General features: G+C 39.6%; 1 protein-coding gene across 8 annotated transcripts in view; it reads left to right on the top strand.

The window, feature by feature from the left end:
• PRDM2 (PR/SET domain 2) overlaps positions 1 to 23,080 on the top strand; it is a 113,812-nt gene that overhangs the window by 68,959 nt on the left and 21,773 nt on the right. For 3 of the 8 annotated variants that reach the window (XM_077151234.1, XM_077151235.1, XM_077151233.1), the window contains 2 exons: positions 2,638 to 2,764; positions 10,824 to 10,871. The exons of 1 other annotated variant lie outside the window; for it this stretch is intronic. In XM_077151234.1, coding sequence (XP_077007349.1) covers positions 2,638 to 2,764; positions 10,824 to 10,871 — 175 coding nt within the window. Of the gene's footprint in view, positions 1 to 2,637; positions 2,765 to 2,989; positions 3,633 to 10,823; positions 10,872 to 23,080 lie in introns of those variants that run through there. 4 more of the 8 variants (XM_077151232.1, XM_077151239.1, XM_077151236.1 and 1 more) reach the window with 3 other exon arrangements.

Below are 23,080 nucleotides of genomic sequence, written 5' to 3'. Positions count from 1 at the left end.
CCTCCGGCATAGCAGGCAAGCACTTTGCCCGCTGAGCCACCGCGGCCCGCCCCTGGTATGCTTTTATATTGCATGTTTTATAACAAACCAAAGAGTAACTTAGGAAACAAGTGCCCTCCTAAGTAAAGAGTTTGTGCTGATATTTAACTTCACCAAATTGCTAGTACAGTTAGCACTCAACAGAGGATTACAGTGGAATAAACATGGAAACTTAGGTTTTAATGCTTGAAGTTATCTTGAAAATGCCCAGTGAACATCTTCCATTTAGTGCTCTGCTTGTGCTGTTTGGGCTAGGAATATATTAGGAATAAATTTTTCCTTTTCTCTCTATACTCTTTTTTTATTTTGGTTTCATTTAAAACTTTACATATTTTTGAGAACCATGATCCTTTAATTATCACTTTATACTACCATTTTAGAAGTATATGGCATAACAAAAAATAGAGAAATTGCACATTTGGAACTTACATCATCTGTAGTAATCTAGTAAAAAATGTATATGTTCTTTCAGCGTAAACAAATTTGTTCATCAGAGTGCCAGAAGGCATCTGTAATGCCTTGAAATTCATTAAAATCTTATATATTAAATATAGTTTTTTTGGTTTATGTTTATCTAATTCAAAAGGGAAATACGTTGGTTTAAAGATGAAAAAATGGCAGGTTTTAGCTATCCTTGGGGGAGGAAAGGAAACAGGGCTAGTTCTTTTATTTTAAGGAATTTAAAATATTTTAAAAGTTGAACTATATAAATAGTGTTCTGGAGAGAAGAAGCAAAGTAATATTTATTTCAAGGGCTTTAGACTAGAAGTTGTATTAAAATGAGGAAACACCTTGTTTCTAAGCTGACATCATAGCTGGAATTTCTCCCCAAAAAAACATAGCCACGGGGCAATTACCAAAATCAGGAGCTAACACTGATTCGACATTATTAATCTATACACCTTAATCATAGTTCATCTAATGTTCCAATCGTGTCCTTCACTGGAAAAGAAAATTTGGTTGAATTCCGTTGTCATGTCTCTTCAGTCTCCTTAGTTTGGACAGTACGTTTGTGGTTTTGAAGAGTACGGTCCACTGCGTAAGTGTCCCACAATTTTGGGCTTGTCTCATGTTTCATTATGATTAAGTTTATTTTATGCATTTTGGTGTAGTGTTCTTCTCTGCATTGTCTCAGGAGGCATTTGATGTTGATTTGTCTTATTTTAAAGAAGCTATTTTTCCCCTTTGTAATGAATATTTGTGGGGAGACACTTGAGACTATTCAAATATTGTTATTCCTCAAACATTCACCTACTAGTTTTAGCTTCCATTGATGATTCTTGTCTGAATTATTACTATTGCCAAATGGTGATTTGCTAATTTCACCACTTATTTATTTATTTACTTACTTATTTTACTTACTTACTTTACTTACTCACTTACCTTGGGTAGGCACTGGGAATCGAACCCAGATCTCCAGCATGGCAGGCGAGAACTCTGCCTGCTGAACCACAGTGGCCTGCCCTCACCATTTATTTTTAATTGATTAATTTATGTTCTATTTTAAAGAAGAGCTTTCCTTCTTAATATTTATTTGCTTCTTTATTTATTCAGTCATTTAAATTGATTTTACATAGAATTTTATCTGTATTGATATACTTGGAACTTTTTGAACATAGAATTGAGAGCTACCAATAGGCCATTTGCCCAGATTCCATAGAGGGGTCTAATCTTTCCACTCAGTCTACTTTTTTTTCTTCAGGGTCTTCTTTTCTAGGTGTAATTTGTGATGGTGCATGTCAGCATGTCATACCTGCCTGTTAAGTTGTTTTAGGAGCATACTACATGTGAGCTTTTTTCAGCGTTTCCTTCTAAATTAAAACGTTAAAATCTTGATGCCTGGTACACAGGGCAAAGCAGTGAACTCTCATGGTCCCGATTAGTTTGGTGGCCACGCGTAGGTAATACATTGAAACATCCTCTGCATTGCCTCAGGATTTCAGCATTTTTATGTGATATAAATAGCAGTGCATTTATGAATGTGGAGTGGCCTATAGTTCTCCTTGTAATCATGCTTAACTTGCTCTTGAAATCTGAAATGTGTGCTGGTAATTATCATTCAGCACCGCTTTCCATGCCGCTTGGTTCTTTTTAATTATGCTTTAAATTTTGCATCACCCTCGATTTCATGGGGAAAATTGTTGCATGCTTTATTTTTTCTTCAGCGTGGGTAGTCACAAGGCCTTAAGAGGTAAGATCAGATAGCATGTGACCACTCCACGGTCCTCTGCCTGAACGCACGCCCGGCTGCGGGGACCCTGGATGAAAGCGGGGCGCCTGGACTTTGGACCCCGCGGCGGCCGTTCGCTGGAGAGCTACCGGTTGTGGCCGCCGCCGCCGGGGACGTGAGGTCCTCCTTCCAGCAGAGGGTTCCTTCCCCGGCGGCGCGGCCGGGCGGCGGCAGCGCGGCCCCAAAGGGTTAAGGAGCCCTTCCTGTCGGGCTGGCTCGCGGCCGGCGAGGAAGTGTGTGCAGGCGCCGCCGACAGCTGTTTGCGATCGCGCGGTGGCTCCCGCCCTCTGGCCCGGCGCCCGCGCCCCGCCCCTCGCCAACAACCGCCGCTCTGATTGGCCCGGCGCTTGTCTCTTCTCTCCCCGCAGCCAATCGCGCCGGGCGAGGAGCTCCTGGTCTGGTACAATGGGGAAGACAACCCCGAGATAGCAGCTGCGATTGAGGAAGAGCGAGCCAGCGCCCGGAGCAAGCGGAACTCCCCGAAAAGCAAGAAAGGTAGGAGCCCGCCGCCGCTCGGCGCCTCGCCGCGCTCTGGCCGCCCCTGCCTCAGCCGGGCCGGGGTCGCGGGGCTCGGGCGGCGGCGGCGCGGCGGCTCGGTGACCTTTTCCTGCTCGGCCGCCCGCCCCGCTCCGACCCGGCCCCAGGTCCAGTCCCGGGCCCCGCCGTCCCGGCGCCGGCCCCACTGCTGAATCACTGCCGCGGCGCCCACCCGCCGCCCGGAGTCGCCGCCGCGGGCCGCTGCTCTCTCGGGCTGTTCTAACTTGTTACTTAGAGACTGGGCGGCGGAAAAGTAAGCGACCGCGAGCGCCGGGGGCGGCGGCTCTGGGTTGTCATTTCTCCCCGAGAAAATGTTAAAGACCTCGAACTTGCGAGTGGGGAAATGTCAGGTCCTTCTCAAAGTCATGTATGCAAAGTGTATTTTTAGCATTTCGTATTCGTCAGCAGAGGCGTCACAAAATGTATTCCAAGAGTGACATTTCCAGTCCCGCAGACCGATTCCGTGGCCTCTCGAGTCGGCCCGCAGGACCGGGAAGGCGCGTCACCCTCGCGGCGCGGCCGGCGCTCTCAGCAGTGCCAGTTAAACGCGAAAAGCCGTCGTCGGATTTCCTTAGGTGAAAAATTAACCTTTCCGAGAGGGTGCTGCAGGTCCAGCAGCGAACCCCCACGCCACACCGGGCGCCGGAGCTGCGCAGACAAACAAACCCTAGAATACACTTTTTCGTTGTGGGTAAAGGTTTTAAACCAATAAATCTTCCGGAAAATAATATGCCGTCTGACAAAATGGAAGTTGAAAACAGTATGCTTTTTTGTCAATTTTGACTCAACTGGAATTGTTTTATTTCATGACATTTTCAAACTAAAGGTAAAGTGGAGTCCTACTTAGAAAAGGAAGAGTGTAATTTCTGTTTAGAAAATAGTTTGGTTGGAATAGCATATTTCCATCTGGCATAGTGTTGCATTGTTGGCATTTTTAAATCAAGAATTAATGTGAATTTGTGAGACTTTCATAGAATCCAGCTTAAGTGCAAAAGCACAGTATGATAGTTTACTATTTGTGTAAATGAAAATATATATTTAAATATTTAGCTTGCTTTAGATCTTAAAGAACTCAGTTTTCATGGTCATCTGAACTAGTAAGTCAGCCCTTTACTCAAGAAGTCATAATGTAAATTTGACTTTGGAAAACTTTAAAATATTAAAAATTGTAGTCAAGAAGTCTGTTCTGATTTTTCAGTTACCTGCTCTTTGCATTTCACAGCATAATGGAAATATAACTTATCCAAGCAAAAGTCTGTAGGCCTTTATTTACTGAGTGTGACTTAATCGCTGCTTTAGGTCTTTAAATACTTTGATACTGAATCCAATGATCAGGATCTAGAAAATTCTCAGGTTATTTTTTCAACTGTTTTAACTGGGTATTGGGATTTTGTTGCTGGTAAGCTTGATGCTTAATTGTTTGCAAACTCTTCACATAGTTAAACTTGTTCCTTTATTTAGTGTTCATTATGTTTATAACAAATATCACCGGCCTTTCCAGGTAGGTTGTGATTTGCAGGGATTGGAGATGGAATGGAGATCTTTACTCTGCCATTAAGCATAGCTCATATATTTTATGAGTAACTTCATTTTAAGGCTTTTCTGTTCAGCATACTTTAGTGTGCATGTTTACAACATATTTCATTTCTTCTTTCCTTTTCTTTTTTAATTTTTCTTGTTTATTTTTCTGTTTGTTCAGTTGGGGGTGGAGAAAAAAACTGAAAATGGGAACTTTGTTTTGTTAGTGATATATGAACTTTTACATCTGCATTTTCATAGCCGCTCAGGTTGTTGAGTATTTATATTGAACTAAATGACTAATATTTCTTATTATTCTACTATTATAACCATTCTGGATGGTATATAACCACTGATTCCGAGGTTTTAAATAATAGACTTACATGAAGCTCACTTGGAGTTTAGTCTGTTTTGAACACCTTACTGGTAAAGAGGCCTGTTTGCCCTTCATGATCTAAAGTTTGGAGAGTTTAAATAATGAGTCAAATCTGTTTGTTTTTAAATAAAACATTTTGTGAAAGCTAATTTACTTCTAAAGACCAAAAATGAAGAACTTTTTGAATTAACTGAGATGTGTTTAGGTCTTATTTGTGATCTCAGACATGTAAATAAAATATTTTCATGCAGTGATGTCGAGAAGTGAATGAACATAAATTTCATTCAGGAGTGATGTTAACTTACTGGTTCTGAAAGCCAGATGTTGAAGACACACAGCTGACAGGTAGATTGGCAGTGGCCCTAAACTTAATTTTGGTTATGAGACAAGTAGAGAGAAACAAAGGGCTAAACTCTTCATAGTTGCGCGCCCCCAGCTTTGCATGACAGCTGCTATGCCTACAGCTGTGCATTGCATGTGGTGCCTTTCAAAATTCAGCAGTTCTCTTGTGAACCATAAGGCGTGTTCTGGGTAATAAAAAGCACTGATGCCTTTGAGTATGGAGTGGCCCCTTCTTTCTGTCTCTCTCCTCCTCTCTCATTTGACTGATTTTATTAAACTCCTACCATGTGCCAGCCACTCCAGATTGATGAGCAGAAAGTAGCTCTGCTTGTGGTGCCTGTTGGTCTTGTGGGGGAGACAGACATTCCATCAGCAAGTACTTGACCAGTACTGGATGGTCCCACATGTAGTAGGCCCTCAATAAATATTCATCCTTTGGTGAACAGAGACTCACCCAAACATAATAAAGGGAAAGAATACTGTTGTGAGAACACAGTTAATATGTAATTTTGCCACAGGCCAAAAATGTACATATGTAAAGGCATTTTGAATTTGAATTTATTTTAGATTCTCAGCTTTGTAACTCAACCTATGTATTACATGTCAGAGTAGCTTCTAAAGGAAGATTAACGTTCCTTGGGTAGGATTGGCCAAACTTTTTAGGTAGAGAAGGAAGGTTTTTAGTGTTGATGTTCCAGATTATTTTAATGCAAACTATAGAAAGATTATAATCTGTTAAATTACATAGAAAGGCGAAACATAGAAGAATTTATTAACTCAGTGCGAGAAATGACAGACACTGCAAATGTTCTTTAAAATATAGAGTATAAAACCAGAACGTGTAGTCCTGCTCTCTTTGCTGCCGAAGAGCCTTACCGGAAGTTCTTTTCACCTAAAAGAACAGCATACAAATGGGCTTAATGGAAGGATTGAAAGATACAGCACATCCGGATATTTACCAGGAGTGTGACTTTGGACAAATCATGTCACCTTTCTGAGGCTCTGTTTCCATAGTTTTAGAAATGGGTAGCATAATAGCAAATGATACCAGCACTACTTAATCTCACAAGGTCATGTCAAGAGCAAATGAGATAATAGAAAGGAAAATGCTCTGTGACACATGCAGGTATATGTTATCTGTAAGTGCCACACCACGGAGCGTGGCTGACGGTTATCTTGAATATTTCCTGCAGAGGAACTACTAAATTTGTGACTTATTTAATTCATTGGTACTTATTGCTCTCCTGTTTAAAGGAGGCGGGTCTCCTCTCTTCTTTGCTCTTCTCTCTGTGTCAGAGCCTCACTTGATGCCCCTTCCCCCTTAGTTTAGGCCTAATTCTAACCTGTTAACTGCCTTGTTCACAGCAGATTAGAAGGAGAAAATTAGAAAGAGAAAGGATCTATAGAAGCAAGAAGTTTTATAGCTGGTAGCTGGATGGTGAAGGAGAAGAAAGTTTATAACAAAACCAGTAATGAACTATAAAGAGCATAGAGCTTTAAGGTCATTTAACAGGCTCTGGTAATCTTTATAAAGTCCTAAATAGTCCCCAAGAGGATCAGCTAGGTTAGAGCATTTATCTAGATGACTTTTAGTTACCATGGATCAGTTAAAGTATCATCACTTTAAAATGGAAATATCTCATGTCTCTAAATATTCCAAGCACAGATTGTTAAAATTATAAACTTTGGTACTGTGAAGAACACTTAAGTTTTTTGAAGTTGCACATACTTGAAATACTTTCTTCCCCAAAGATATGTACTGAATAACTGGAGCTTATAGAAACTTGTAGTTAGTTTAGGGAGCAAAGGTAACTCAGTCTAAAGCAGTTAAAAAAAAAAAAAAGCATCCCTAATGACACAGGTAGTACAGACTATTGCAGTTCAGAAGAGGAGATAAGACTTGTGGGCTCGGGTGATGGGGAGGCTTTATTTATAGTATGGTTGGATTTCAGTATGTTGAGAGGAGTGGAGTGGACATTTGGAGGATTTTAGGGGATTATGAGCAATTCAGAGAAGTTGTAAGCGTATGGATGATGCATATGCTGTCTGTCCCCCAACTCCTCCCCAGTTATTTAACAAGTATTTTATGTGTCTGTGCTAGGCATTATTCTAGGTGGAGTTAAAACAGAACTAAAAAGACAAAAGACCCTGCCCTCATGAAATTTACGTTCTGGAAAGTGAGGTGACTATAAATCAACAAATGGATAAGTCTTGTAATCTTGAGGTGGGGCTGGGGGGTGAGGTATGGCATGACAGTGAATGGGTAGTCAGAGTGGTCTTGCTGAGGCCCTTGAAATTTTAGGAGCAGAGCATTCCAGGAGGAGGGACTGAGCTTGACATTCTAGAAACAGCTTGCTAAGTTTATAGTTGGGGTGGTGTGTACTGAGGGCAACATTGAAACTCATGAGTATTTTGAATTATGAGTCTCTGTTTTGCAAATGGACATATTGACCCCTTTTTTACCAGGCACTAAAGTAAGGTTGGATTGGGAGGGGAGATGAGAGGGATGACTTAACAGCCACTGCACCTCCAAGCAGGAGCTTGTAGTCTATTCTGTTGCAGGTGAGTGCAGGCCAGATTGTTTGGGTGTTCTTAATTGTTGTGCTCAAGGTCCCGGGGAGGGGTGGGGAGGGGCCCTTGAGAGGCAACGATGCATCTTTGTGGTCACAAAGTGGAGTAAGGTGGAGAGGACCAGTGAAAAGGAAATTGAGAAGGGGAAGGAAAGAAAGAGCAATACACTAGTTGGGGAAAGAGAAAGTCAGTGGGAAATGGGAGGTCACAGCAAACTACTAGATACCAGGTAGAAACAGAGATGCAGAAAGAGGCTCTGAGGAGACAGAGCCTCCCAGAGAGAGGTGCTTAGTGCTGGGTTGCTCCTACATGCATTCTCATCTAACCCTTTCACCCTGGGGCATTCAGATTGTCTCCACTTTACAGATAAAAGACACAAACACTTTGGGAAGTTGCTAGTGAATGTCAGAGGCAGAACTTGAACCCAGGCTTTTCATGCTCTTTCTGCTGCATAGTATGCTGCCTTTTATCGACTTTTATTTGCCTTCTTGTAGTGGGCAATAATAAAAGCAAAGAACAGGTCAGTGTCTGTGGAGGTGAACTTCCTGGCCTTCCCTAGAAGCTGACAGCTGTGCTTCAGACTCCATGGTATGTTAGAGGCCTGGACATGGTGACTGAGGATGAAAGTAGCCAGGCCCTGTATTGTACTCATGGGGTGCCTGGTGGGCAGTTAAGATCTCTCTGCCACTCTCTCAGGTCCTGCAGCCTCATACTTACGGGACACTTACCCACAGTTCTTATTTGTAGGTGCTGGAGCAGGGCATGGGATGGTTGGAGGTGGTGCCTTTCCTTTGGAAATGCAGCCCAAGCATGAACTGCTACATGGCTGGCAGGCTTGTCACATTGACTCAAGTGAGTGGTGTCCTGGTGGGTCAGCCTTGAAGGACCTGTCTTTTACTGTGTTCTGGCTCAGTGATGCTTTTGCTGAGCAGTGAATGTCTTGTCTCTGATAGTTCATTGCCAGCTTCTCGGCTGCTGTAGGGATACTGTTTTTAAAAGCTCAGTAGAGTTTTAATTTTTTTTTTCAGCTGTAGGAGTTAGGGAATTTGTTTATTTTTTGTTTGTTTTTTGTCTTTGATATCTGATGTTGCTACTGAATTGCTTCTAATTTAGATAAATCAATAGATGAATATTTTTATTTTGTGCCTTTGCGCGCTTGTGTGTAATCTTGTTTATAGGGAAATTATGTGGATGAAACTGCAGTTCTACAAAACATTTTTCTAAGTTTTCAATTATATTTCAGTGAATGAATTTACAAAAATCCCAATATATGCCATAATTAAAAACTGTTTCGAACATCATAACTGAGTATATTAGGAGGTAGGCTATTCATCTATACTTAGGCTGTTACTCTAGTTTTCCTGTCCATGTGTAAATGAGGCTTCCTAATCCAGAAAAAAGTGATTCTGATTGTTTTCAAAAAGATAAATAACAAGATCCTTCTACTGAGTTCAAAAGTTTGACTTTTAAAAACCCAATTATAATTTGAAGGTGATAAGACCCAATTTGCTCTGCTTTCCTTAAATATGAACATTAAGTTATTTTTAAGTGTGGATTTATTATTGTTTCTTAAACTCATTTAGCCTTTGTTTCATGTGCTGGTTTACAGATGGGTTGATACAATATGTGAACCTAATATTCACTATAGTTTTTAATTTGAAGTTGCCTCTCGAGAACTGAGAAATTGGGTGAATTCCACAAGAATACCATTATGGAAATTAAAAATGAATAGACATTTCTGTATGGAGAGTGAAAGTTGCAGTTTCAGATAGACTAATACTTTGTTTGGCATTCAGATGGCCTGTTTATACTTCATATACTGCCAAGGACAGTTCTGAAGTTTGGTTTTATTAATGTTAATAACTTGGTTGAAATTATTTAGGGGAGCTGAATGACTTGGAGAGTCAAGTTATTTGAAAACACTACCATTGCTTCTTAAAGGGAAAAGGATAAATACTAAAAGCTGTCTTTATTTTTTTACCATTACAAGAGTTTTTGGCTGAATTCATTTATTATGATATATTTTGATATTGCCATTTCTCATGATTTGACACTTACCTGCACAGCACGTTGTATGATGAATCACTGCTTCCTGCTGATAGTGACATTGTAAGCACTCATTCTTTTCATCAGAACTTCCTGGGTGCTTGGCACCGTGTTAAGTGCTCCATATCCTCTTTGCTCATCCTCCCAACAGCCCTGCAAAGTAGAAATCACTATTTTATATTGCAGATAAGGCTGCTCAGAGGGATTAAGTGGCTTGTCCAAGTTCACAGGTGCTGAATTACAACTCCACCTTGTCAAAAAACCAGTTCTTATACATAATGTTTGTAAAGTTAGGGCAGTTATACTGAATGAGAAGCAGTTTTGTTGACTTTATCAGTTAGTCAAGATGAAATTTTACTTTTTGCTATAGAATTGCCCACTTTAATCCTAAATAAGGCAGTGATTAAGTGAAGTCTTTGATGTTGGAAAGCCAGTTTATGGTGAGAATTGATCATTTAGTTATTACTTTGAGTTGTTATGGACTGAATAGATGTATTTGTTTCAGCACCCCAAATAATTTTTTTTACCCTTAGTTAGCTGTCGCGTGTTTTTTTTTTTTATGAATAGATCATTTCTCTTAGTGTTTTGTATTATTTTGGTATTAGCTTAGAAGTCACAAAAACAGAGCAAGACATTGATTTTGCATAACTCCCTCTGCAGTGCATTTGGCAGAGAGATTTGGATCTAATGCTGTGAGCTCTTTAATTTTGTCTTGCTTACTGAAGATTGCAAGAAACCATTGATATTTAGCTTCTGTAGCAGTGTTCTTTCGTTGAGAATGATTGGCTATATGAATGAAATATAATTTTGAAAGTTCTCTTAAGCTGAACATTGTGGATCATGAACATGTTGTAACTAATATGCACTCTAAAAATGAAACCAGAAAACTGATCTTAAGTGCAATTCTGATTTGTTTGTGGATATAATTGAGTTAAATGGTGCTTGTTGTTACGTTTCTTTCACTGACTTACAGTGTGATAACAAGAAGACAGGGTTTATTTGATTTTTTCGTTTGTTTTGCCAAAATGTTTGAGGGAAGATAGCTTTTTTGTGTATGTGCTGTATATGGCCAGGGTCACATTTCGTTTTTTTTCCATGTGAGTATCCTGTTATTGCAGCACCGTTTGCTGAATTTTGTTTGTTTGGTTTTTCATTTGTTTTAAGGGCGAAGTTCATGGGCCGGGAATCAAACTTGGGTCTCCCACATGGCAGGTGAGAATTCTTGCACCCCTTAAAGCTTTTTTAACGTGTTTGTGTTTTTTTTGCATGGGCAGGCACCAGGGATTGAACCTGGGTCTCTGGCATGGCAGGCAGAACTCTGCCTGCTGAGCCACCAAGGCCCACCGCCTGATAGCTTTTTATTTTTTACTTTTTCCTTTAAAAAGCTTAAGCAGTACCTTCTTAAGGGTTTTTGTTTTCTGATAAAGCTGTTCTATTCTAGCTGTTTGACTCATTCAGAGGAAAAGCATGAAAGGAAGCCAGAATGTGAACTGAGTTGCCCTGACCTGTTTGGTTTTGTGCACTCTTGAATTTTCCTGTTGAGGGACAGAGATGGATTTCTTAATTGTATGCTACAGCAGTTTCTTTAAAATGTGTGAGGGTTTCAAGTTTCAAAGAACTTCTTTAATTTGTAGCAAAATGTAATATGGCTTTTTCTACTTGCAGCTTTTACTGATAATACCTTTGTTCAGTGCATTAGATTTAGTGATTAACACCTGACCCCTCACCCCAAATACACACAATAGGAGAGACTGCACTACTCCTTAATAATCCATGCTTTCATTTCATCACAGTTCTTCAGCATTTTCCTTCCTGTTTTGCTCTTTTCTCTAAAAATTAGGAGGAGGTAAAAGATTAAGAAGTTTAAAACCTGAATGGAAGGTGCATTTATTAAGAATACATCCTGAGGGATTATGGATAGGAGGCTAGAAAATTCTCATAGTTGCAAATCCTCTGTTCTGAAGCATTTATTGTAGCTGTTTCTTCCTCCCACTTTTGTGGTCATGATTTTGAAATTTAAAAATCCTGTTTGCTGGTAATTTTAATAAGTTGGTAAATGCTGTGTAGTTATTTTAAATGTTGTACTAAAATTTTTTATTTTCACCATACAGGGGAATATTTGAATAGTTTCAGAGCAAGAGATACATTATAATGATAAAATTTAATAATACAATATGTGTGGGTATATAAAAATACCAGTTTCTAAAATAAGATTATATGGCATCTAAATCCTTGCTAACTTGATACTTTCAAAACAATTTCAATTTTTTATGTTTTTATTGATCAGTGTCTCAGAGACCAAATCCTAATTTCACCCTTAATGCATTAGCTGATTGTTATCAATAATGTAGTGTTGGAAAAGATTGTTTTGCTTTGATTAAAATACCAGGGTCCCTTCCTTATTTTTCTATTAAAGCTATAATGATAAACAGTCTTTTCTTCTTACACTTATAATCCTGTCTTTTGGTGCATTCTCTTGTAGGTTTCCTCGGACACCACATGCCACAAAAATGTAGGCAAACTGGTTTGTTTGCCCATGTTTAGAACCCCAAAACTGAATTAATACTCTTGTATGTGCAGTGTTTGAAGTTGCATTCCAGTTTAGAATGTTCAACAACGCAATTCTTTCTACTGTTTGGCGTCTCAGGTTCAGTTTTCATTCTTTTGCCAATTTGAGGTTTAGAATAATGCTTTTCTTGGTCTGTCAGCATTTTTTTTTTTAATATATGAAATTAGAGCTCGTTTCTCTGCGAAATAAAGTCACTGCTGGGGTTAAGCAGAACGTCCAGTGTCCTAGTGAGAAGGGAGTGTATCTCAGCTGCTCTGATAGTTCTCCCTTGTTAACTTTGCAGTGCCTCAATAGAGAAGGAACACTTTTATTCCTCTCCGGCAGGCTTAAACTACAAGTAGCACCTGAGTTGTTAGTTGCAGTTTTTGACCTTTTACAAGATGAAACAATTTCCTTGTCTACTTACCTATCATGGATTGTCATTTTTGTAGAATTAAGATGAGTTCAAATTATAGTTTACTTGTCACTGGCCATCCTAAATAAATGAATAAGAGTAACTGCTAGTTTTTAGAAGTTTATTATCAGCGAAATAGTTTATCAAAGGAAGTATTATTTGCTTGTTCGATGTGATTGTAGAAATATTTGATAAAGAAATCACATTTGAAGTTTCAGCTTAATAAGCATATATTTGCACTTGTGGTTCCATCAAAATTATAAGTTCAGAATTCAGGCTAGAAAATAATGTAAATTATCGTCCTTATGCCAAGGTAAATTCATGGTTGCACTAGAGTATAGAAAATATTAAGTGAAGAACAAATGATGCTTGAGTAACTTGATTTCTGACCCTCTTGGTTTGAGAGTCCTCCAAAGCTCATGAGTAGTTGTCAGAGATTACTTGAAATTAGTGAACTTTGTTTTCACAGTGACTAATTGTTGTGCTTTCTCTCTCACAAAATGCTAAATCACATTTAAAAAATGCTAACTAAAATTTTCTTAGTGGAGTGGAAGTATACTACTTGGGCTTCATTCTTGCTTCTGTGTTAAGTACACATTGATCAGAACTTTGCAAATGAATAACTTGTTAAAAATGAGTCTGAAATGCGTGTGTTGGGTGGAGAAGAGAAGGGAAAACTGCTGACCCACCTGTACCATGAAGTGTGAGGAAATGTACTCCCGTGGAATATACTCTGGTGTGCCTTGGAGCTAAGAGGCCTGGTTAAAAGCGCCCATTCCACTGCTTATTAGCAGTGTTATTTCGGATAGATTAGTTCACCTTCAGTTTATCTGTCTGTAAAATGTGGATAAGACCTATTTTGCAGGATTGCTGTGAAGAACAAGCCTTGTTAGGAACACACCTGGCACTCTGATTTTGGCTCATCTCATTGTGATTGCTAGGCGTGGGCTATTAGTTCCATCCTGGCTTTGCCCATCCATTGGTTTGTGGTAGCTCTTCCAGATTTTAACAGATGAACAGTTTCAACATCGTTCTCACTTGGCCTTTTAAAACCCATGTGTTTTTTCTTTGGTGATGTGTGATGAATTAAGTAGATCACCAGTTAGGTAAGAGTAAAGAGCTTCTTTGGATCTGCAACTAGATCAAATCATGGGTGGTTGAGAATTCTTCATGTGCTAGAGGCCTGGTTTTTTCTTAAAAGCTTTGTTTCACTAGTTACCCAAACTAGGGCACCTGTGATTACATAGATTGATGGATTAGATAATTCTTGGAATTCTGTTAGTTGTGAGTGCCTGGGAAATAAACAGATCTCATTAAATGCTTGCTGCCCAGATTTTCTTATTTCTTCCTATTCTCTGTCATGCTTTTATCTGGTCCATACTACTTATAATCCTCCTGTCCTTTTACCACCAAGTTGATGGAAGTGACATTTTGGACATTTGGACAACCTTGGAAAGTAACTGTGTGGGAGCAGTTTCAGTACTGTGTATGACAGATAGGAAATGTGTCATTTTGCAGTCTTTCTGGATTTGAAATCAGAAAAAAAAAGTGCGAAAGAATCATTTTTCTTAGGAGAAGCTACTAATTAAGTTGATATTAAAGTTTTAAGTAAACGATATCTTGATCTGTGTAGCATTTTTATGTAGCATTCTGAGTACTTGACATTCCTTTTGAGGTGAGCACACAGGTTTCCGCCTTTCCTTGATAGGCATGTTTGCAGGGACTCACAACCTGATTGACTGCTAACAAGGGAGATCCATGGATGGGCTCCTGGGGTTCCCTCAGGACCCCCACATTGCCTACCAAATATTGTGTTTTAGTCCAGGGAGGGAGGCCTTAGGTTTTATCTGATTCTCAGAAAGGTCTAAGATTCTTCCCCCAATAATTAAGACCCATTAAAATAAACTAGTAAGTTTAATGTTAAAATTAGGCATAGGCAATTGGTTAGAAGCAATGAAATTAGTGGGTTACAAACTTATAAAATGAAATATACTCAGCATTTATACTGTTAGATCATTAATGTGTATTGATGGGAACATTAGTGTGTATTTGACAGAATTCTCTTTTTACTCAGTTAAACTTCTGTTCACATTGTGCTTGTATGTGTCTGTAATGATATCTGGGTAGGATCCTGTGAATCAATGTAGAACAAAAGAACACAGCAAATTGATGAATAAGGAATTGTTAGTGGAAGGAGACGTCATTGTCTTCATAAGAAGAAACAAATGCTGACAATTTAGATTTGTAGGTGTGAAGTTTTTGTAATCAGTTTAGTAGAGTGTACTGTGGCTAATCCTTACAGTTGATGCGCTTTATTGAGACTTTGCCAGGTGCTGTGCAGAGTTCTTCACGTGCAGTATCTCATTTCTCTTCCCAAAAACTGTGGTCATGGTGGTTACGACACTGTATATATCATAGTTGTTCCCATGTGCCCTGAACAGGATTATTTTTTATTAATCAAATCATTCCCCAAGGACTGCACATACAGTTTCATGCCATTTCAGTTCTGTAGGTTTCTGTTGTTTGATGGCCACATTTATCTTGAGGACCTACTTTTTTTTTTTTTTATTATTTTTTATTTTTTTATTAGCGGAAAGAAAAAAAAAGAAATTAACACAACATTTAGAAATCATACCGTTCTACATATGCACTCAGTAATTCTTAACATCATCACATAGATGCATGATCATCGTTTCTTAGTACATTTGCATCGGTTTAGAGGAACTAGCAACACAACAGAAAAAGATATAAAATGTTAATATAAAGAAAAGAAATAAAAGTAGTAATAATAGTAAAAAACAACAACAACAAACAAACAAACAAGCAAACAAAAACAACAAACAAGTGTAGACTTGAGGGCAAAGACTTAAAGTACACAACCCTATAGCTCAGATGCAGCTTCATTCAGTGTTTTAACATGATTACTTTACAATTAGGTATTATTGTGCTGTCCATTTTTGAGTTTTTGTATCTAGTTCTGTTGCACAGTCTGTATCCCTTCAGCTTCAATTACCCATTGTCTTACCCTGTTTCTAACTCCTGCTGAACTCTGTTACCAATGACATATTTCAAGTTTATTCTCGAATGTCCGTTCACATCAGTGGGACCATACAGTATTTGTCCTTTAGTTTTTGGCTGGATTCACTCAGCATAATATTCTCTAGGTCCATCCATGTTATTACATGGTTCATAAGTTTACCTTGTCTTAAAGCTGCATAATATTCCATCGTATGTATATACCACAGTTTGTTTAGCCATTCTTCTGTTGATGGAGATTTTGGCTGTTTCCATCTCTTTGCAATTGTAAATAACGCTGCTATAAACATTGGTGTGCAAATGTCCGTTTGTGTCTTTGCCCTTAAGTCCTTTGAGTAGATACCTAGCAATGGTATTGCTGGGTCGTATGGCAATTCTATATTCAGCTTTTTGAGGAACCGCCAAACTGCCTTCCACAGTGGTTGCACCCTTTGACATTCCCACCAACAGTGGATAAGTGTGCCTCTTTCTCCGCATCCTCTCCAGCACTTGTCATTTTCTGTTTTGTTGATAATGGCCATTCTGGTGGGTGTGAGATGATATCTCATTGTGGTTTTGATTTGCATTTCTCTAATGGCCAGGGACATTGAGTATCTCTTCATGTGCCTCTTGGCCATCCGTATTTCTTCTTCTGGTAGGTGTCTGTTCAAGTCTTTTTCCCATTTGGTAATTGGGTTGGCTGTCTTTTTGTTGTTGAGTTGAACAATCTCTTTATAAATTCTGGATACTAGACCTTTATCTGATATGTCGTTTCCAAATATTGTCTCCCATTGTGTAGGCTGTCTTTCTACTTTCTTGATGAAGTTCTTTGATGCACAAAAGTGTTTAATTTTGAGGAGCTCCCATTTATTTCTTTCTTTCTTCAGTGCTCTTGCTTTAGGTTTAAGGTCCATAAAACCGCCTCCAGTTGTAAGATTCGTAAGATATCTCCCTACATTTTCCTCTAACTGTTTTATGGTCTTAGACCTAATGTTTAGATCTTTGATCCATTTTGAGTTAACTTTTGTATAAGGTGTGAGATATGGGTCTTCTTTCATTCTTTTGCATATGGATATCCAGTTCTCTAGGCACCATTTATTGAAGAGACTGTTCTGTCCCAGGTGAGTTGGCTTGACTGCCTTATCAAAGATCAAATGTCCATAGATGAGAGGGTCTATATCTGAGCACTCTGTTCGATTCCATTGGTCGATATATCTATCTTTATACCAATACCATGCTGTTTTGACCACTGTGGCTTCATAATATGCCTTAAAGTCCGGCATCGCTAGACCTACAGCTTCGTTTTTTTTCCTCAAGATGTTTTTAGCAATTCGGGGCAACCTACCCTTCCAGATAAATTTGCTTATTGGTTTTTCTAATTCTGAAAAATAAGTTGTTGGGATTTTGATTGGTATTGCATTGAATCTGTAGATGAGTTTAGGTAGGATTGACATCTTAACTATATTTAGTCTTCCAATCCATGAACACAGTATGCCCTTCCATCTATTTAGGTCTTCTGTGATTTCTTTTAGCAGTTTTTTGTAGTTTTCTTTATATAGATTTTTTGTCTCTTTGGTTAAATTTATTCCTAGGTATTTTATTCTTTTAGTTGCGATTGTAAATGGGATTCGTTTCTTGATTTCCGCCTCAGCTTGTTCATTACTAGTGTATAGAAAAGCTACAGATTTTTGAATGTTGATCTTGTAGCCTGCTACTTTGCTGTACTCATTTATTAGCTCTAGTAATTTTGTTGTGGATTTTACTGGGTTTTCTACGTATAGTATCATATCGTCTGCAAACAATGATAGTTTTACTTCTTCCTTTCCGATTTTGATGCCTTGTATTTCTTTTTCTTGCCTAATTGCTCTGGCTAGAACTTCCAACACAATGTTGAATAATAGTGGTGACAGTGGACATCCTTGTCTTGTTCCTGATCTTAGGGGGAAAGTTTTCAATTTTTCCCCATTGAGGATGATATTAGCTGTGGGTTTTTCATATATTCCCTCTATCATTTTAAGGAAGTTCCCTTGTATTCCTATCTTTTGAAGTGTTTTCAGCAGGAAAGGATGTTGAATCTTGTCAAATGCCTTCTCTGCATCAATTGAGATGATCATGTGATTTTTCTGCTTTGATTTGTTGATATGGTGTATTACATTAATTGATTTTCTTATGTTGAACCATCCTTGCATACCTGGGATGAATCCTACTTGGTCATGATGTATAATTCTTTTAATGTGTTGTTGGATACGATTTGCTAGAATTTTATTGAGGATTTTTGCATCTATATTCATTAGAGAGATTGGTCTGTAGTTTTCTTTTTTTGTAATATCTTTGCCTGGTTTTGGTATGAGGGTGATGTTGGCTTCATAGAATGAATTAGGTAGTTTTCCCTCCACTTCGATTATGTTGAAGAGTTTGAGGAGAGTAGGTACTAATTCTTTCTGGAATGTTTGATAGAATTCACATGTGAAGCCGTCTGGTCCTGGACTTTTCTTTTTAGGGAGCTTTTGAATAACTAATTCAATCTCTTTACTTGTGATTGGTTTATTGAGGTCGTCTATTTCTTCTTGAGTCAAAGTTGGTTGTTCATGTCTTTCCAGGAACCCGTCCATTTCATCTAAATTGTTGTATTTATTAGCGTGAAGTTGTTCATAGTATCCTGTTATTACCTCCTTTATTTCTGTGAGGTCAATAGTTATGTCTCCTCTTCCATTTCTAATCTTATTTATTTGCATCCTCTCTCTTCTTTTTGTCAGTCTTGCTAAGGGCCCATCAATCTTGTTGATTTTCTCATAGAACCAACTTCTGGTCTTATTGATTTTCTCTGTTGTTTTCATGTTTTCAATTTCATTTATTTCTGCTCTAACCTTTGTTATTTCTTTCCTTTTGCTTGCTTTGGGATTAGTTTGCTGTTCTTTCTCCAGTTCTTCCAAGTGGACAGTTAATTCCTGCATTTTTTGCCTTTTCTTTTCTGACAAAGGCATTTAGGGCAATAAATTTCCCTCTTAGCACTGCCTTTGCTGCGTCCCATAAGTTTTGATATGTTGTGTCTTCATTTTCATTTGCCTCTAGGTATTTACTAATTTCTCTTGCAATTTCTTCTTTGACCCACTTGTTGTTTAAAAGTGTGTTGTTGAACCTCCATGTATTTATGAATTTTCTGGCACTCCGCCTATTATTGATTTCCAACTTCATTCCTTTATGATCCGAGAAAGTGTTGTGTATGATTTCAATCTTTTTAAATTTGTTAAGACTTGCTTTGTGACCCAGCATATGGTCTATCTTTGAGAATGATCCATGAGCACTTGAAAAAAAGGTGTATCCTGCTGTTGTGGGATGTAATGTCCTATAAATGTCTGTTAAGTCAAGCTCATTTATAGTAATATTCAGATTCTCTATTTCTTTATTGATCCTCTGTCTAGATGTTCTGTCCATTGATGAGAGTGGGGAATTGAAGTCTCCAACTATTATGGTATATGTGTCTATTTCCCTTTTCAGTGTTTGCAGTGTATTCCTCACGTATTTTGGGGCATTCTGGTTCGGTGCGTAAATATTTATGATTGTTATGTCTTCTTGTTTAATTGTTCCTTTTATTAGTATATAGTGTCCTTCTTTGTCTCTTTTAACTGTTTTACATTCGAAGTCTAATTTGTTGGATATTAGTATAGCCACTCCTGCTCTTTTCTGGTTGTTATTTGCATGAAATATGTTTTCCCAACCTTTCACTTTCAACCTATGTTTATCTTTGGGTCTAAGATGTGTTTCCTGTAGACAGCATATAGAAGGATCCTGTTTTTTAATCCATTCTGCCAGTCTATGTCTTTTGATTGGGGAATTCAGTCCATTGACATTTAGAGTTATTACTGTTTGGATAATATTTTCCTCTACCATTTTGCCTTTTGTATTATATATATCATATCTGACTTTCCTTCTTTCTACACTTTTCTCCATGCCTCTCTCTTCTGTCTTTTTGTATCTGACTCTAGTGCTTCCTTTAGTATTTCTTGCAGAGCTGTCTCTTGGTCACAAATTCTCTCAGTGACTTTTTGTCTGAGAATGTTTTAATTTCTCCCTCATTTTTGAAGGACAATTTTGCTGGATATAGGAGTCTTGGCTGGCAGTTTTTCTCTTTTAGTAACTTAAATATATCATCCCACTGTCTTCTAGCTTCCATGGTTTCTGCTGAAAAATCTACACATAGTCTTATTGGGTTTCCCTTGTATGTGATGGATTGCTTCTCTCTCGCTGCTTTCAAGATCCTCTCTTTCTCTTTGACCTCTGACATTCTAACTAGTAAGTGTCTTGGGGAACGCCTATTTGGGTCTAATCTCTTTGGGGTGCGCTGCACTTCTTGGATCTGTAATTTTAGGTCTTTCATAAGAGTTGGGAAATTTTCAGTGAAAATTTCTTCCATTAGTTTTTCTCCTCCTTTTCACTTCTCTTCTCCTTCTGGGACACCCACTACACGTATATTTGTACGGTTCACATTGTCTTTGAGTTCCCTGATACCTTGTTCAAATTTTTCCATTCTTTTCCGGATAGTTTCTGTTTCTTTTTCGAATTCAGATGTTTCATCCTCCAAATCACTAATTCTATCTTCTGTCTCTTTAAATCTGTCATTGTAGGTATCCATTGTTTTTTCCATCTTTTCTACTTTATCTTTCACTTCCATAAGTTCTGTGATTTGTTTTTTCAGTTTTTCTATTTCTTCTTCATGTTCAGCCCATGTCTTCTTCATGTCCTCCCTCAATTTATCGATTTCGTTTTTGAAGAGGTTTTCCGTTTCTGTTCGTATGTTCAGCATTAGTTGTTTCAGCTCCTGTATCTCATTTGAACTATTGGTTTGTTCGTTTGACTGGGCCATATGTTCAGTTTTCTGGCCGTGATCCGTTATCTTCTGCTGGCGTCTGGGCATTTAGTCAGATTTCCCTGGGTGTTCGACCCCACAGGTTGAAAGATTTTTCTGTGCAATCTCTGGGTTCTGTTTTTCTTATCCTGCCCCGTAGGTTGCGCTCATGGCACACGTTTGTCTACGGGTTCCACCAGTGAAAGTTGCTGTGGGTCCTTTAACTCTGGAAAATTCTCGCCGTAGGGGAGGTTCGGCAGCCGAAGCGTCTTGGAAGAGTGCCAGCTGGCCTGGGGTTCCGAATGCGGGGAGGGTCGCTGGCCGCCACAGCACGGGAGAGCGTCCGGCCGAATTAGCTAGTCGGCCCGGGGCGCCAAGCGTGGCGGGAGGGCGCCAGCTGTCGCAGCCCGGGAGAGTGCACTGTTCCCAGTCGGACGGGGGAGTCACGTGTTTGGAAGGGATCCCCCGGTCACTGTTCTCCGCAGTCTGGGGATTTCCGACCCAACTCTCTCAGTTGGTCTGGGGGGCCTCGCGTGGTGGGGGCACCAGCCGCCGCGGCCTAAGGGGACCGCCTGTCCAATTCTACCAGCTGGCCTAGGAAGGTGGAAGGGAGGGACTCCGGTCGCTTGCCGTCCCACCCAGGAAAGCCCGTGCCCCTTGGTGATCTCACCGGAGCTGGTTCTCCCAGATAGTCAGCCGTTCCAGGATGGGGTACTCCGTCCCTTTGATCTCCCTCGTGGCTCCGGGAGCTGCTCTGTATTATCTCCACTCCCCCAGTAACTGTTCTGGAGGAGGAAAGGTGAGGGTGGCAAGGCTGTCGAGGCTGGTGGCGGAGGAGCCGGTAAAGGCGGAAGAGGGGAGAGGAGGGCGGGCGGGTCCGCTGCTGCGGGGCGTGGGCACCGCGCGGCGGGCAAAAGAGGGGAGAGGAGGGCGGGTGGGTCCGCTGCTGCGGGGCGTGGGCGCCGCGCGGCGGGCCGGCGGGCAAAAGAGGGGAGAGGAGCAGGACCTACTTTTAATCAGAGTGTCACCCCAGCATCATGGAGGAGAAGGGGAGCCCAGTCCAGTGTCTCATCTTAGTTGGGGTCAGCTCTTTGCAGGGATGTGTGATCCCAGCACACAGGAACCTCCTGGGAGCAGGTGAAATGAGGGATGAGACTGAGGTTGAGAACCCCTTCTCGCTGTTGTGGGCGCTGGCCTAGGATGGACGTGTGTTTCAAATCCTAGTCCTTTACGAAGTCCTCCAGGCTTCATTTGTGCCCTGTGGTCAGTACTTTAATTCTATATTGGAAAAAGTGTTAACTCGTAGATGATGTGGATACTTCTTGGACACTGGGGCCGAGTAAGATTCAGTGTTTGTAAAAGGCTATAGTCTCAGTGCTCGAATCTGTTAGGAAAGGCTGGGGGCTCAGGACTTTGCACTTAAGGAAAGCCGCAGCTCACCTCTGCGTCCTTGGAACACTTGGGAGACCTGGCTCATTGGCTGCTTATATCATGTTCTCCCTCCCTTGCTGGTTCTTCCCTCTTGCCTTCCCTCTTCCTCTCTCATGTTTTGTTTTGAATGAAATATGGATTCTCTGGAACATGTTACCCATTCATAATGTGCGTCTTGTTGACAAAGTAGAGACTTTCTGTAAAAGGGCTTGATTTTAACAAAATTGAATAGACCGTTTCAATTTTAAATTCCTTCGGGGTACACATCTTTGCGGTGATATATTTGTATTCCTGTAGTTCTTAACAAAGTGCCTTGTCGATAATAGGCACTCAAGGAAAAGTATCAAAATGCTTCTCTCTGCTATGCCATTATTTCAGAAACTTAAAGTATGTAGAGAAAAATTTGTTTTGCTCTAGCGAGAATAATTAGCTTTGGCTAAATATGAATAGTAGACTGATAGTTGATAAATAGGCTAGTAGAATTTTGTTTTTAGGTGGAGCTCTATTAAAAAAATATGGGGAGTTGAAATTATACCTAATTTATTTTAAAAAGTAAATAATTATCTTAAGAGGAGAAAACATTTTTGTTTCTTCTCTGCTTCTTGAAGCTGAAAGACAGACCTGGTGGTTTTTTGTCAGCCTCTCACCCCTGTGTAAAACAGTAAGTCTGCGGTGTCGGCTAGAGGCGCATCTGCACTCCAGAAGCGGCTGGAAGGCATTGAGGTCCTCCACAGAGGTGGGGGGTAGATCCGTCAGCAATTGTAATGAAGAGAAGAGTCTTAAAATTACACTGGAATAAAATGTTTCATTTCATAGTAGATCCAAGTGGATATATGGTTATTATTTCTGTAAATTCCCTTGGTTATAAACTAAATTTTCAAATCTCTGCTGAACTATGACGTACGTATTCAAATGTCACTGCCTAAGAAGAAAAATAAAGACCTAATGAAGTGTTCTCAAGACTCTCGCAATTCATTATCAGACATTAATTCTCAGCTTAGTAGCTAAGAATTGATATAACATGGTTGTTTAAATTAGGTATTTAATTTAAATAACAGTGGATATATTAACTAAGTGCAGTAAAAAAAGAAAAAAATGTGTGGCTACTCAAAAGGAGGAGACATTAAATTGTGTGTTTGTGTGTACATGGTGCCTAAAAAAAAAAA

This window comes from Tamandua tetradactyla, chromosome 2, assembly GCF_023851605.1.
Source record: "Tamandua tetradactyla isolate mTamTet1 chromosome 2, mTamTet1.pri, whole genome shotgun sequence".
Classification (NCBI taxonomy): domain Eukaryota; kingdom Metazoa; phylum Chordata; class Mammalia; order Pilosa; family Myrmecophagidae; genus Tamandua; species Tamandua tetradactyla.
The sequence above is the reverse complement of the archived record's forward strand: the minus strand, read 5'-3'. Positions and strand labels throughout refer to the sequence as shown.